This window comes from Pseudopipra pipra, chromosome 1 (assembly GCF_036250125.1).
Source record: "Pseudopipra pipra isolate bDixPip1 chromosome 1, bDixPip1.hap1, whole genome shotgun sequence".
NCBI lineage: Eukaryota > Metazoa > Chordata > Aves > Passeriformes > Pipridae > Pseudopipra > Pseudopipra pipra.
In genome coordinates, this window is record NC_087549.1 from 155,294,772 (window position 1) to 155,307,391 (window position 12,620).

At 55.8% G+C, this 12,620-nt stretch overlaps 1 protein-coding gene across 10 annotated transcripts in view; it reads left to right on the plus strand.

The window, feature by feature from the left end:
• Nucleotides 1-12,095, plus strand: part of MAP4 (microtubule associated protein 4) — a 143,660-nt gene extending 131,565 nt beyond the window's left edge. For 7 of the 10 annotated variants that reach the window (XM_064645858.1, XM_064645771.1, XM_064646176.1 and 4 more), the window contains 5 exons: nucleotides 1,222-1,314; nucleotides 6,463-6,544; nucleotides 8,382-8,494; nucleotides 9,925-10,168; nucleotides 10,304-12,095. In XM_064645858.1, coding sequence (XP_064501928.1) covers nucleotides 1,222-1,314; nucleotides 6,463-6,544; nucleotides 8,382-8,494; nucleotides 9,925-10,168; nucleotides 10,304-10,311 — 540 coding nt within the window. In that variant the 3' untranslated portion in view covers nucleotides 10,312-12,095. The remainder of the gene's footprint in view (nucleotides 1-1,221; nucleotides 1,315-6,462; nucleotides 6,545-8,381; nucleotides 8,495-9,924; nucleotides 10,169-10,303) is intronic. The other 3 variants (XM_064645952.1, XM_064646103.1, XM_064646332.1) reach the window with 3 other exon arrangements.
• Nucleotides 12,096-12,620: the final 525 nt, after the last annotated feature.

Genomic DNA, 12,620 nt, shown 5'->3' on the forward strand with positions numbered 1-12,620 from the left:
TTTGTAACCAGGCAGGGTTTTAGTTCAGAGCTGCTTCTCTTAAGACCATGGAATGTTAAGGAATTCATCTTTCCTGCAATATTCCGGACCCAGTTGTTCCCAGACTCTGTAACTCCATGGATTAGGCCACCACCATTTGATGGGTCACCCCAAAGCTGGCGTGACACGGTGTTCCAGCACGAGGGAGGGGGGGAGGTGGGAGTGCTGCAGTTTAATTCCAGTATTACCAGGCAGAGCCTATTCAGGAATGACCAGGATTTGTACCTCTGGAGGAGGCAGTCACACACTCCATGGCACGAGTTTTTAGAGCTGCCCTTGCCCTGAATCCAGCCTTTCTGAATGGCCAAGGAGCTTTGGGAAGCTGCTCAAGTGAGAATGCTCTGGGGATTCCTTTTGTGCTCCGAGTTTATCACCTCTCTCTGGGAAGCAGGGCACAGCTTCTGCCCTGTTCTGTGCTGTGGGAAGTAACTCCCAGACTAAACACGTGTTGTAACTAACCTTTGTAAGCACGGGCCTGTCGCTCTAACTCAGCTCCTGCTCTGTGAGTGAAGCTCACTTAGCTGTTCCTTCTGTATTACAAAAATCACAGGATCAATCACTGAGGTTGGAAAAGCCCTCTGAGCTCAAGTCCAACCATCGGCCCAGCACTGCAAGGCCACCACTGACCACGTCCCCAAGTCCAAATCACTTTAATTTAAAGGAGAAACAATTTAATTCACGTGTGGTCTGATGTAATTTAACCCAAGGTTTGACCACCTTCGTCAGGAAAACCTTTCTCAGCCCCTGGGGCTTCACTGCCCGGGGGTTTGAGGGGTGTTATCCAGGACTGGAGCCCCCCCAGGAGCAGACCCTGAGCAGTTCATCCCAAGTGCTGGCCCCGTGGCTCCCGGGCAGCCGGGCTGGCTCTCCCTGCTCCAGAGCAGCTCCCACTGGAAATGTCCCGGGAAGCTCCGGGGGGACGTGGACAATCCCATCCCTTGGGGCAGGCAGGTCCGTGGGGCCCGTGGAGCAGCGTTTTCACCTCGTGCTCTGGCACTAACACTGTCTGTGCAGGCTCTTGTCCTTCACTTCTCTCTCACTCTCCTCAGTCGCTTCCACCCCTGGCACTGAGTCGGGCTGAGTTCCCAGGGCTCCTGTTCCCCGTGTCAGAGCCCCCCCTGCCATATGACAACTCTAACCAGTCCTCTCCCTTGTGTTGTTTTCCATTCTGTGACGTTCCAGGTCCAGATAGTCTCCAAAAAAGCGAACTACAGCCATGTTCAGTCCAAGTGTGGTTCCAAGGACAATATTAAGCATGTCCCTGGAGGTGGGAATGTAAGTATGGGCTCTGGGCAAGCTGTCTGTCTACTAACTCCTTCTCTTGTACCATGTTGTTGTGTCACTCTCAAGAATGCTCTGTTGGAGGCACAAAGGTGTGGCAGAGTCTCAGGGCTCCTGGAAACAAGGCAGGCTGAGGAATTGTTTAATTTTCCCTTGGGATGCCAGGATGAACGTGAGTGTCTCGTTTCATAGTGCTCCAGCTACACCTGACCTGCTTCTCACCTGCTTTATGGGCTGTTCGTGGCCAAATGGAGGATGTCCACATCACTGACCCCAGGAGTTAACTCCCCATGGATCCCAAGAGTTAACTCCCCATGGATCCCAGGAGTTAACTCCCCATGGATCCCAAGAGTTAACTCCCCATGGATCCCAGGAGTTAACTCCCCATGGATCCCAAGAGTTAACTCCCCATGGATCCCAAGAGTTAACTCCCTATGGATCCCAAGAGTTAACTCCCCATGGATCCCAAGAGTTAACTCCCCATGGATCCCAAGAGTTAACTCCCCATGGATTCCCTCTGCAGACAGTGGAGGCACCTCCTCATCCCACTGACCTACTGCAGATGTTTGATTTTTCAGCTCAAATTCATTCTGGCCTGGAAGTGCCTGCTGCCCTTCCCTGGCTCACAGCTCCAGCTGGAGCCAGACTCATTTCACTTCTTGTTTCACTAAAAGGACTTTGAAACAGGAAAAGACTCAGGGACTTAACCTTTGAGCTGCGATTAATTTCTAAATTTAAAGGCTGCTGGTGTCTCTGGCTGCAGAGCTGAGCTCGTTAAAATAGAAAGTTAATCTGGTGGTGTCTGAGACTTGGTTTGGGGTGTGAGAGCCTGAAAGGGCCTGGCAGGAAAACCAGGTTAACTCTGTGGATCCTAAAGCCTGGGAGAGCACGAGTTTAGTTTGGTGGCTCATTCCTTGGGGGCAGATCTGTGCTGCCTCAAACCTGTGCTGGGTTTGCTCAGGGGCAGTTTCAGAAACACAAAGTTTGGGTGGTTTCAGAGACACTGAAGTATTTAAGCCCGGGGGAGCTTGTTCCATAGGTGTTGAAATATTCCATGTTCCTGAGGAGTGATATCCCAGAGTGTCTGGTTGGAGTCAGTGACACTGCTCAGGACCTGGCTGTGGGGACAACTGTGGGCCATTTTTCCTGGGAAATCCGTGCCCAGGTGGCTGAACCTTTGCAGGACTGATTTTCCCTCAGATTTTTGCAGAAGGGAACCAGATGTGGGTCCTTAAGGAGCTGGTTCCCTCCAGGGTGGTCAGAGCCTGGTGGTCACTGTGGTGGTCACTGTGGTGGCCTCCCTTCCCACAGAGCCACTGGACACACCCTCTGCCCCCCTCCTGCCTGGGGCTTTGGCATTTGCCTTTCCCAGCTGACATTTCTCATTTGGTGCTTCCATGACCTGCTCGGTGCCTGGGGGGGAGTTTCCCCTGGAAATGCTCCCACAGGAGACTCTGGGAAGCTGCTGGGGAGACCCTCGTGCCAGCTGGGTGCCCTCGTGGTGTTTTCCAGCCTGGACATTCCTGGTCCTGCTGCATCCCCTGGGTTTGTGTCCCCTGGGTTTGTCCCCCAGGTGTGGCACAGGCTGTTCCAGAGCCGGTGCTCGGTGGCAGAAGTGCCTTTGGCCACTCTGGTGGCAGTTTTTGGGACAGCTGGTGCTGTTTCCCTGCCCCTGCACTCCAGGGAACTGTGTTTTAGAAGCCACTTCAGTTTTGCCACTCTTACCCCTGACAGCCTTTCAGTGGCCAACGAGCCCCACACGTGCTTTTCCTTTTTTCCAGGCTCCCAGGAATGGGATTTAAAAGTGGGGATATTTTCTTGCTTGATTAACTCCATCAGTGAACTGTTCTTCTGCTCATGAATCACCATCCTGTCCTTCCCTCTTCACTGCCAGACATTCCCAGCCCTGGGAACAAGTGTCCCTGCTTTCTTTTCCTCTTCCCCCACACTCTCCTTTCACCACTGCAGTTTTCCTCCTGGATCAGCTACTTAAGCAGCACTTTATTCTGTATTTTCAGAGCAGAAAGCTCATTCCCAGGTTCCAAATGCCCCCAGAGCAGCTCCAGGCAGGCATTCCCAGCCCTCCCTGCACATGGATGGGAGTGCCCAGTCTGTCTTCCCAGAGAAACCTTTCCTTTTTACTCATTTTTATATCTTCTCCCTCCCTTTGGGGCACTGTGATCTTGGTGACCTCTCTTCCAAGCTGTTTTCTTGCTCAAATAATTGTGATGATCTCTTCTGGGAGAAGAGATCCCAGTGTTTAATGCCCTGACTTCCCAGTGTTTAATTCCCTGATGGAAGGTCTGGTCTTTGTGGGCTGTGCCTTCAGTTAAAGCCTGTAGGAATCCTGTGGGCAAGGCTTGTGGTTTAGTAGGAAATTATGGTTCAGCTTTAGGGCTGCTCTGGTAGAAGTGATGGATGTGGAATCTTGGAGTGTTTGGGGTCAGAAAGGACCTTAAAGCTCATCCCATTCCAGCCCCTGCCATGGGCAGGGACACCTCCCACTAGCCCAGGTTGCTCCAAGCCCTGTCCAACCTGGCCTTGGACACTTCCAGGGCTGGGGCATCATCCCCCCACCCTACCCAGGTGGTTCCTGGCTGGGTCTCTGTTTGGGGGCCCATTTTGCCTTCTATACATGGAGGTAATTTCTTCTGCCCTCCCAGATTCCCAAGGACCCGTGCCCAAAATCAGCAGCTGTTATTTCTGCTCGTGTTCCATGTGCCAGACACAGGCACAGGAAAGTTTCCTGGGTAAAAGCTTTTGTTGCACTTTAGTATTTCCCCTTCCTGGAACCACAGAGTCATTTAGTTTGGAAAAGACCTCCAAGATCATCCAGTCCAACCTCTGACCAAGGTTTCTCTCTAAAGAAAGCAGTGAAGAGGTAGATTTTGCAAAGTGCAGGTGATGTCTGTGGTGCTGAAGGTTTAAAGGTGATTTGGTGTCCATGTGTTTCTCTGTCCTTTGGTTTGACCTGCTTAGATGGATTGGGAAGTGGTCAGAGATAGAAAACCTAAGAAGAGTTGAGGGTCACACTCCCCATCTGAGCCTCTGTGTCAAACTCTCTGCTCTGAAGTTTATTTCTGGCCCTGGAGTCTGTGTTTGGCTCTGTCAGTGCAATCCCAGGCCTGTAAATGTGTCTCCTGTTGCAAACTCAAGTTGGAAATCGGGCAAGAACTGCCCTTCCATGCAGGTGTGGTGGTTTGGGTCTGCTGGGGAGTCCCAGCTGGCTGCATCTGTGATGCTGTCAGCTGATAGTATCATGAGTTTAAAATGCATTCAGTGAAATAAATTGAATTTCATCCCAGTCCCAAGCAAGCAAGAACTGCTGATTAAAGCTGTAATTATCAATAAACTCTTGGAGTAGCTGGTGAGTGAATGAGTTCTTGTCACATTCAAAAAGAAAGACTTGGATTTTCTCTGCAAACCAATCTGGAGCAGAACTTCCTGAGCACAGAGGGGCCAGCTGGTGGTTGGCAGCCACCAGTCACGACTGGGATTGGGGATTCTCTTGCCATTCCTTCAAAAAACCCCCAGGTTTTTCCCATGGGAAGTTAGAATGTCAACTTGATTAGACCAGATGACCAGAAGTTCCTTCTGGTATAAATTATCTTACATTTGTATGAAGGGAATCTCCACGTGGTTAGACAAAAGTTCATTCTGGAATGGAGGAATTTCCCATCCACCTGCCTCTCTGGGCAACCTGTGCCAGGGCCCCACCACCCTCTCAGCCAACAATTCCTTCCCAATATCCCATCTCTCCCTGCCCTCTGGCAGTGGGAAGCCATTCCCTGTGTCCTGTCCCTCCATCCCTCATCCCCAGTCCCTCTCCAGCTCTCCTGGAGCCCCTTCAGGCCCTGCCAGGGGCTCCCAGCTCTCCCTGGAGCCTTCTCTTCTCCAGGATGAACAGGATGGTGGAGAGAAAAGGTTGGAGCTGGTGACACGTCCCTGGCCCTGCAGCAGGAGGTCCCTGAGGTGACATCTGTCCTGGGGGCTGTGGAGCTGCCCAGGCCATGGCTGTGTCCTCAGGGGCAGTGCCAGCACCGGCCAGGAGCGGGCTGGGCAACGTGGCAACGGGACTGGCTGTTTATTGGACCCTCTTCCCAGTGCTTGTGTATTCCATGGCTGTGCCACGAGCTCAAGGCCCCCATTTCTGGTCACTGTCCCTCTGTCTGTGCTCTCTGGTCTCAGTTTCTGTCCCCCACGTTAACCCCTCCTGGCCTTTGAGTGACGCCAAAGCTGCCGGCGGCGTTGGGCTGGGGATCAGCAGGAGATGGTTCCAGGGGCTAGGGATCAGCAGGAGATGGTTCCCATGGCTGGGGATCAGCAGGAGATGGTTCCCATGTCTGGGGATCAGCAGGAGATGGTTCCCATGTCTGGGGATCAGCAGGAGATGGTTCCCATGGCTGGGGATCAGCAGGAGATGTTCCCCATGGCTGGGGATCAGCAGGAGATGGTTCCCATGGCTGGGGATCAGCAGGAGATGGTTCCCATGTCTGGGGATCAGCAGGAGATGGTTCCCATGGCTGGGGATCAGCAGGAGATGGTTCCCATGGCTGGGGATCAGCAGGAGATGGTTCCCAGGGGCTGGGGATCAGCAGGAGATGGTTCCCTGTGTCTGGGGATCAGCAGGAGATGGTTCCCTGTGGCTGGGGATCAGCAGGAGATGGTTCCCATGTCTGGGGATCAGCAGGAGATGTTCCCCATGTCTGGAGATCAACAGGAGATGGTTCCTGTGGCTGGGGATCAGCAGGAGATGGTTCCCAGGGCTGGGGATCATCAGGAGATGGTTCCCATGGCTGGGGATCAGCAGGAGATGGTTCCCATGTCTGGGGATCAGCAGGAGATGTTCCCCATGGCTGGGGATCAGCAGGAGATGGTTCCCATGGCTGGGGATCAGCAGGAGATGGTTCCCATGTCTGGGGATCAGCAGGAGATGGTTCCCATGTCTGGGGATCAGCAGGAGATGGTTCCCATGGCTGGGGATCAGCAGGAGATGTTCCCCATGGCTGGGGATCAGCAGGAGATGTGGTAGAGCAGGGCACAGGCTGATGAAGCACAGGCTGGTGTTGGAGGTGGCCCGTCGGCCTCCGGAGTCACCGCAGCCGTTGCTCTGTGCTGAGCTGGTTCTTCTTGTCTCCCCAGGTGCAGATCCAGAACAAGAAAGTTGACCTTTCCAAAGTGTCCTCCAAGTGTGGCTCTAAAGCAAATATCAAGCATAAGCCAGGTAGGAGTTTTACCATTTCCTCAGGGTTTGTTGGTAGATTTTGCACGTCCCTTAAACCCGGTCCTGGATCGGGACTGAAGCTGTTTAAGGGCTTTGCTGCTTTCAGGGGGTGTCTCCAGAAGCTCTGGAAATGCTCCTTTAGCAATTCCAGGTGGTTTCATGAGCGGAGAAGGGGAGTACAAGATGTGGGATGTCCTCAAAGCATCTACTGCTTTGACTCAGCTCTGCTTTTTCCTGCTCATTTGAAAAGGGAACCGTGGATATTCCCATGACCATTCCAGGAAGCTTCATCCCTGAGGGCTTTGGGACTCTGGGAATATCCAAGTGCTGCAGAAGGATAAAGGTGTTTCCAGTTCTTCAAAGCTCGTATGAGGGTCCTTTTAGCCTCACTTTCGTGGCAGCTCCTGCCTTACATAAAACACTTTAATGGCACTTTGTGGGATGAGCATGTGGGAATTCTTTGCTCCCCACAGAGAACGGTGCAGTTACTCCGTGTGAATCCCTGGGAATCTCAGGTTTCTACCCAAGCAGTGCCCAGCCCAGGGCTCAGCTGGAGCGTGGGCAGGTCTCACACCCAAGGTCCTGTGGCTGTAGGCCCCTTGTTTGGCCTGTGGGATGGGCAGATCCGTGACCTTTCCTGGTCCGTCGGTGTCTGAGGACACTCCCCCCCACGGGAACGCTGCCGGCCGTCAAACCCCACACCCCAGGGACAAAGTTCACTGCCCAGAGCCAAGAACAAGCACCACAGGCCCGTCTTTGTCCGCTCCTGGGAGTTCCCTGCACCCTCTGCCAGGTTGAGCCTCATCCACCCCACGCTCCGGTGGCTCCGAACGTGCTCCCGCGTTGGGAACGTGGTGCCACGAGCGTGACCCCTCCTGCTCAGTGCTCGGAAATAACGAGCCCAGAGCGACAATAACTGCCCTTGTCAGGGCTGGTTGGAGCACAACAACCCCTCCATTGGCTGGCAGGGCTCAGAACAGGTTTGCTTGGGCCAGATCTGCTGGTTTCCACCGTTGGCCATGCCAGGCTTCCAGAGGGCCGGGAGCTTCCAGAGGGCTGAGGGTTTAATGATGTCTCTGGGAAGCAAAGTTCCATTCAGCAACACTTGAATTGGGTTTGGGAGAAAGCTGCTGGAACGTGGATTGAATCCAGTGAAAGGTGTCCCTGTCCATGGCTGGGGGTTGGAATGATCCTTACGGTCCCTTCCAACCCAGGCCATTCCATGATTCCATTCCGTGGTTCCAGGTACAGTCTGAGTTATTAATAAAGCAGGCACCAAATTGTTCAGAGGGATGGGGCTGTTGGGACAGGCTGAGTTGGGATTGTTCAGCCTGGAGGGGAGAAAGAAAGCTCTGGGGTGACCAAACTGTGGCCTTCCAGTGCCTGAAGGAGCTGACAGGAAAGGTGGAGGGACTTTGGCCAAGGGCCTGGAGGGACAGGACAGGGTGGAATGGCTTCAAACTGGTAGAGGATAAATTTAGGTTGGATATTGGGAAGGAATTGTTGGCTGGGAGGGTGGGGAGGCCCTGGCACAGGTTGCCCAGAGAAGCTGTGGCTGCCCCTGGATCTCTGGAAGTGTCCAAGGCCAGGTTGGAGCAACCTGGGCTCGTTCCCCACCCGAGGGACCTCCAGGGCTTTGCTGGCACAGGTGGGAACCACCAACTTTGGTCCTGCCAGTTCTAAACCAGACTTAACTGGGGAGAGACTGAGCCAGTGAAGGTGTTCCTTGGTCCTGTCCCTCCTCCAAAGGGTCCCCAGCAGCTCCCGGGGGGGGGCTGGGGAGGGGTGGGACCTTCGTGGGACCTTTCCTGAACTCACCCTGCACATGTCCTTGCAGGGGGAGGAGATGTCAAAATTGAGAACCAGAAGCTGAACTTCAAAGAGAAGGCCCAAGCCAAAGTGGGATCTCTGGACAACGTGGGACACTCGCCGGCAGGAGGGGCCGTGAAGGTGGGTGCAGGGAGCTCTGGCACCCCAGGGTGGGGCTCCAGTGGGCTGCTCCTCCTCCTCCTGCTCTTGAGGGAGAGCAGCTCCTCCACCCCCGGCCTGTTCCAGCCACCTGCTTGTTTCTGGGGCCTCTGTTGTGCCCCCAGGGGTAAGGAGGGACCCAGGAGTACGGATGGGTTGGGAAGGAGAGCGCTGGGAACCACCTTGGCCTGCCAGACCAATCTCCCTGGCAGGCATTCCTGAGGGCTGGTGCTGCCCATCCCCATCCTTCCTGCTGGGATCTGAGAGCAGGGATGGATCACTGAGCCGGGAGCCCCTCAGAGGGGCTGCCTGTGGCCTTCACCCCCAGTTAAAGCTGGTGAGATCCAAGTGCTCTGTGCTGGGAGAGAGCACCTTGTGGCTCTTGGGAGCACTTGGAGGACCATGGAAAATCCTGAGCTGGAAGGGACCCCCCGGGAGTGTGGAGTCCAACTCCTGCAGCCCCTTGGTGTGAGGGTGGGAACAGATGGTTGTGCTCTCGTGGCTGTGATTCCTCCCTTTTGCCATGGGAACACAAACTGTCCCCAGCCTTGGCTCTGCACGTTCCAGGTGTGGCTGCAGGAATGTGATGTCTGTGCTCAGGGAGGGGACACTGACCCATCATGGCACAGCATGACCAGGGGGTGCTGGGAATTGTGTTCAGGGAGACACTGGGGCTGTTACTGTGCAGTCCCAGAATGGTTTGGGCTGGAGGGCACCTTAAGGATCATCCCATTCCAACCTCGACACCTTCCACCAGCCCAGGTTGCTCCAAGCCCCCTCCAACCTGGCCTTGGACACTTCCAGGGCTGGGGCAGCCACAGCTTCTCTGGGCACCCTATGCCAGGGCCTCCCCACCCTCCCAGCCAACAATTCCTTCCCAATATCCCATCTAACCCTGCCCTCTGGCAGTGGGAAGCCATTCCCTGTGTCCTGTCACTCCAGGCTCTCGCAGCCCTGCACCTGTCACAGCCCTGCACCTCTCACATCCCTACACCTCTCACACCCCCCTGCACCTCTCACATCCCTACAACCCCTGCACCCCACACACCCCTGCACCTCTCACACCCCTCTGCACTCCACACCCCTGCACCTGTCACAGCCCTGCACCTCTCACATCCCTACAACCCCTGCACCCCACACACCCCTGCACCTCTCACACCCCCCTGCACCCCACACCCCTGCACCTCTCACACCCCTACACCTCTCACACCCCCCTGCACCTCTCACATCCCTACACCTCTCACACCCCCCTGCACCTCTCACATCCCTACACCTCTGACATCCCTACAACCCCTGCACCCCACACCCCTGCACCTCTCACCCCCCTGCACCTCTGCCATCCCTCCAACCCCCGGCCCTGCCCCTGTCCCCCGCCCCGCCGCCTATTGACCGGTGCCCGTTTGTCCTTGTAGGCCGAGGGCGGTGCGGAGCCGGGGCAGCAGCCGCCGGCGGCCGCGGGCGGAGCGGGGCCGGGGCCGGGCGCGGTGCCGGGGCCGGGTGCGGTGCCGGGTGCGGTGCCAGTCCCGGTCCCGGCCCCGGCGGCCCCGGCGGGCAGCGCGCTGCGGGAGAACGGGGTCGGGCCGGCCGTGCCCCCCGGCCTGGGCACCGCCGAGCAAAGGGACACTCAGAGCTTCGAGACTCACATACAAGAAACAAGTAAGTGCCCGCGGGCCCCCCCTGTGCCGCCCCGGGGAGAGGGGGGGAGCCCGGCAGCCCCCACCCGTTTGTAGCGACGTCTGTAGGGCTGTCCTGCCTTTCTTTTAATTCAGAAAATTGCCTTTTATCTTCCAGGCATCTAATGATGACATTCTGGTATCGTCTTCCATCCCCCCCCTCCCCGTCCCCTCTCCCTCCCGTCCCTCCCGCCCCCTCCCCGTGTCCCCCACCCTGTGTCGCTGCAGATTGAATCTCACAAGCTGACGTTCCGTGAGAAGGCCAAGGCTCGCACAGACCACGGAGCTGAAATCGTCGTCTCCAAACCCCCCAACCTTTCCAGCAGCACCTCCCCCCGGCGCAGCACCTCTGCCAGCGAGAGCCTGGGCTCCCCGTCACCGCTGCCACGGCCGGCTGGCCCCGCCGCGCCCTCCCAGCAAGGCTTGTGACCCCCGGCCCCGCTCCACCGCCCCAGGACCCAGCTTGGCTCTCTTGACCCGGCCTCTGGCTTTAGGTGGGAAGGGACAGCGTTCCGCAGGGCGTCCCGGGGGCTCGGCCCTGCCCGGGCTCGGGGGTCCCTCCGTGGCTGGAAAGGGGTTTCCCTCCCTCTCCGTGCCCGTCCCGTTGGCTTTGGGGGGTCACTCCAGCGGTGGTGTCGCGTCGGGGCCGGGATCGAGCGGCTCCAGGGCTGTTCCAGTGTAGGGATGTGCCGGGGGCTGAAGCCAGGCCAGAGTTAACAGGGATAAGCTGTGATCTTTCTTTCTGTCTCTTTTTTTTACCCCCTTTCCCTCCTCACCGCTTCAGTTGGATGCTGATATAAACCCTCCACACTCGTTAGGCTGTTTTAACTGTTGACTTGAACCTTTTATTCTTTGTGACGACGTGTTGATGATTTATTGTGCTACGAGCCCCGTGCTAAGTTTCCTTTTCTCTTTCCTTCCTTCCCACCCCGTAGGAGAGTAGGGACATTAACCGCTGCTGCCGTGCTGGCTTCTTACTGACATATCCAGCCATTGTAACTTCCTTGTTGTTGTTTGGGGTTTCTTTCAATATTTCGAACCGATGGAGCGAGTTCATGGGATTTAAGCCATGTCTGGAACGAAAGGCACAGGGATGTGTTAAAGGCGAACTTGCTGTGAGAGCTCAGGTGGAGCCTGTGTTGACCTCAAGGAGACGCTCATAGACCCTCCCCCGGGGGGTGCCCGGGGCCTCCTGCGTGTCAGCGAGGGAAAAGTGGTTTATTTATTAACTGGCACGGCCGGAGCCCTGGGGTTCATCCCGGTTTTCCAGGGGCTGCGGGGAGGCAGGAGGCTGCCGTGGCCGGTTGACGCAGGCCGGGAGTCCGAGGCTGAAGCAGGTCCTGGGGTGTGAGGGATGAGTGTGTGTGTGTGTGTGTGTGGTTTTAGCGAGGCTGAGGGATGGGGACTGTCGGGATGAGCAGGAAAGGGCAGTGCCCGTCCCGGGATGGGCAGCGAGCCGGGAGCCCTGGGCTGGGCAGCGGGGCAGGGTTAGTGCCGGGGAGTTGCAGCTCTGACTAGGAAGGAGATTTTTCCCACTCTTGGAGCTCCTCGTTTCGTGTTGCAAATGACACTAAAGAAATGAAATGTAAATAAATTAAAAGAGGAAAGAAAAAAAAAAAAGTGTTCTTGGGTGGTCAAACTAATTTAAAGAGAAAAAAAAAAACAAAGGAAAGCGGAATAGCAAAACACTGGGATCAAAGAGAACTGAACCAGGCTGTGCTAAGGGGGGGCTGCTCCAGGAGGGGACAGAGGGAAGCCTGCAGCTTCTCATGCTTGTGGGAATATTTCTTTGGGAAGCCGACAATGACACGATAACCCGGAATCTGTATTTACACACAAAGATTCTTATTGCACTTGTATTTTTTATATTAAAGTTTGCATGATTTCTAATAAAATGGCATTAAAATGTACTAGTTTGCATCAAAGTCGTCTGGTAGTTTCATAAGTGCTTTTTGCTCTGAATACAAATTGAAACAATGCAGATTTGCACCTGAAAGGGGCGGTTATATATACCCTGGAGCCCTCCCAGTGCTCCCTTCCCTTCCTCTTCCTCCACTTCCTCCTCCTCCTCTTCCTCCTCCTCCTCCTCCTCCTCCTCCTCCCCCTCCTCCCCACCTCTCCTCTCCCTCTGTGCCACATCCCTTTGATCCCACACAGGGAACGTGCCACCGCTCCCTGCCCTCCCGTTGTCTGTGTGTGCTCCCAGCGTTCCCAGCACTGATCCCAGCCCTGGCTCCGGAAGGAGAAGCTGGAGCTGGGGCCGGGACCCCGTTTCTCCGGCCCCGAGCCGGTGCTGCCTGTCCCTGTGTCCCACCCCGGTATATATCACTGCCCTCCCGCTGGCGCTTCCTTCTTTCTCTTACTGCTAAATTCTAAACACCAGCTTCAGCTTGTCAGTCTTGGCTTTGGTTTGGTTTCTTTTTTTCCAACACTTG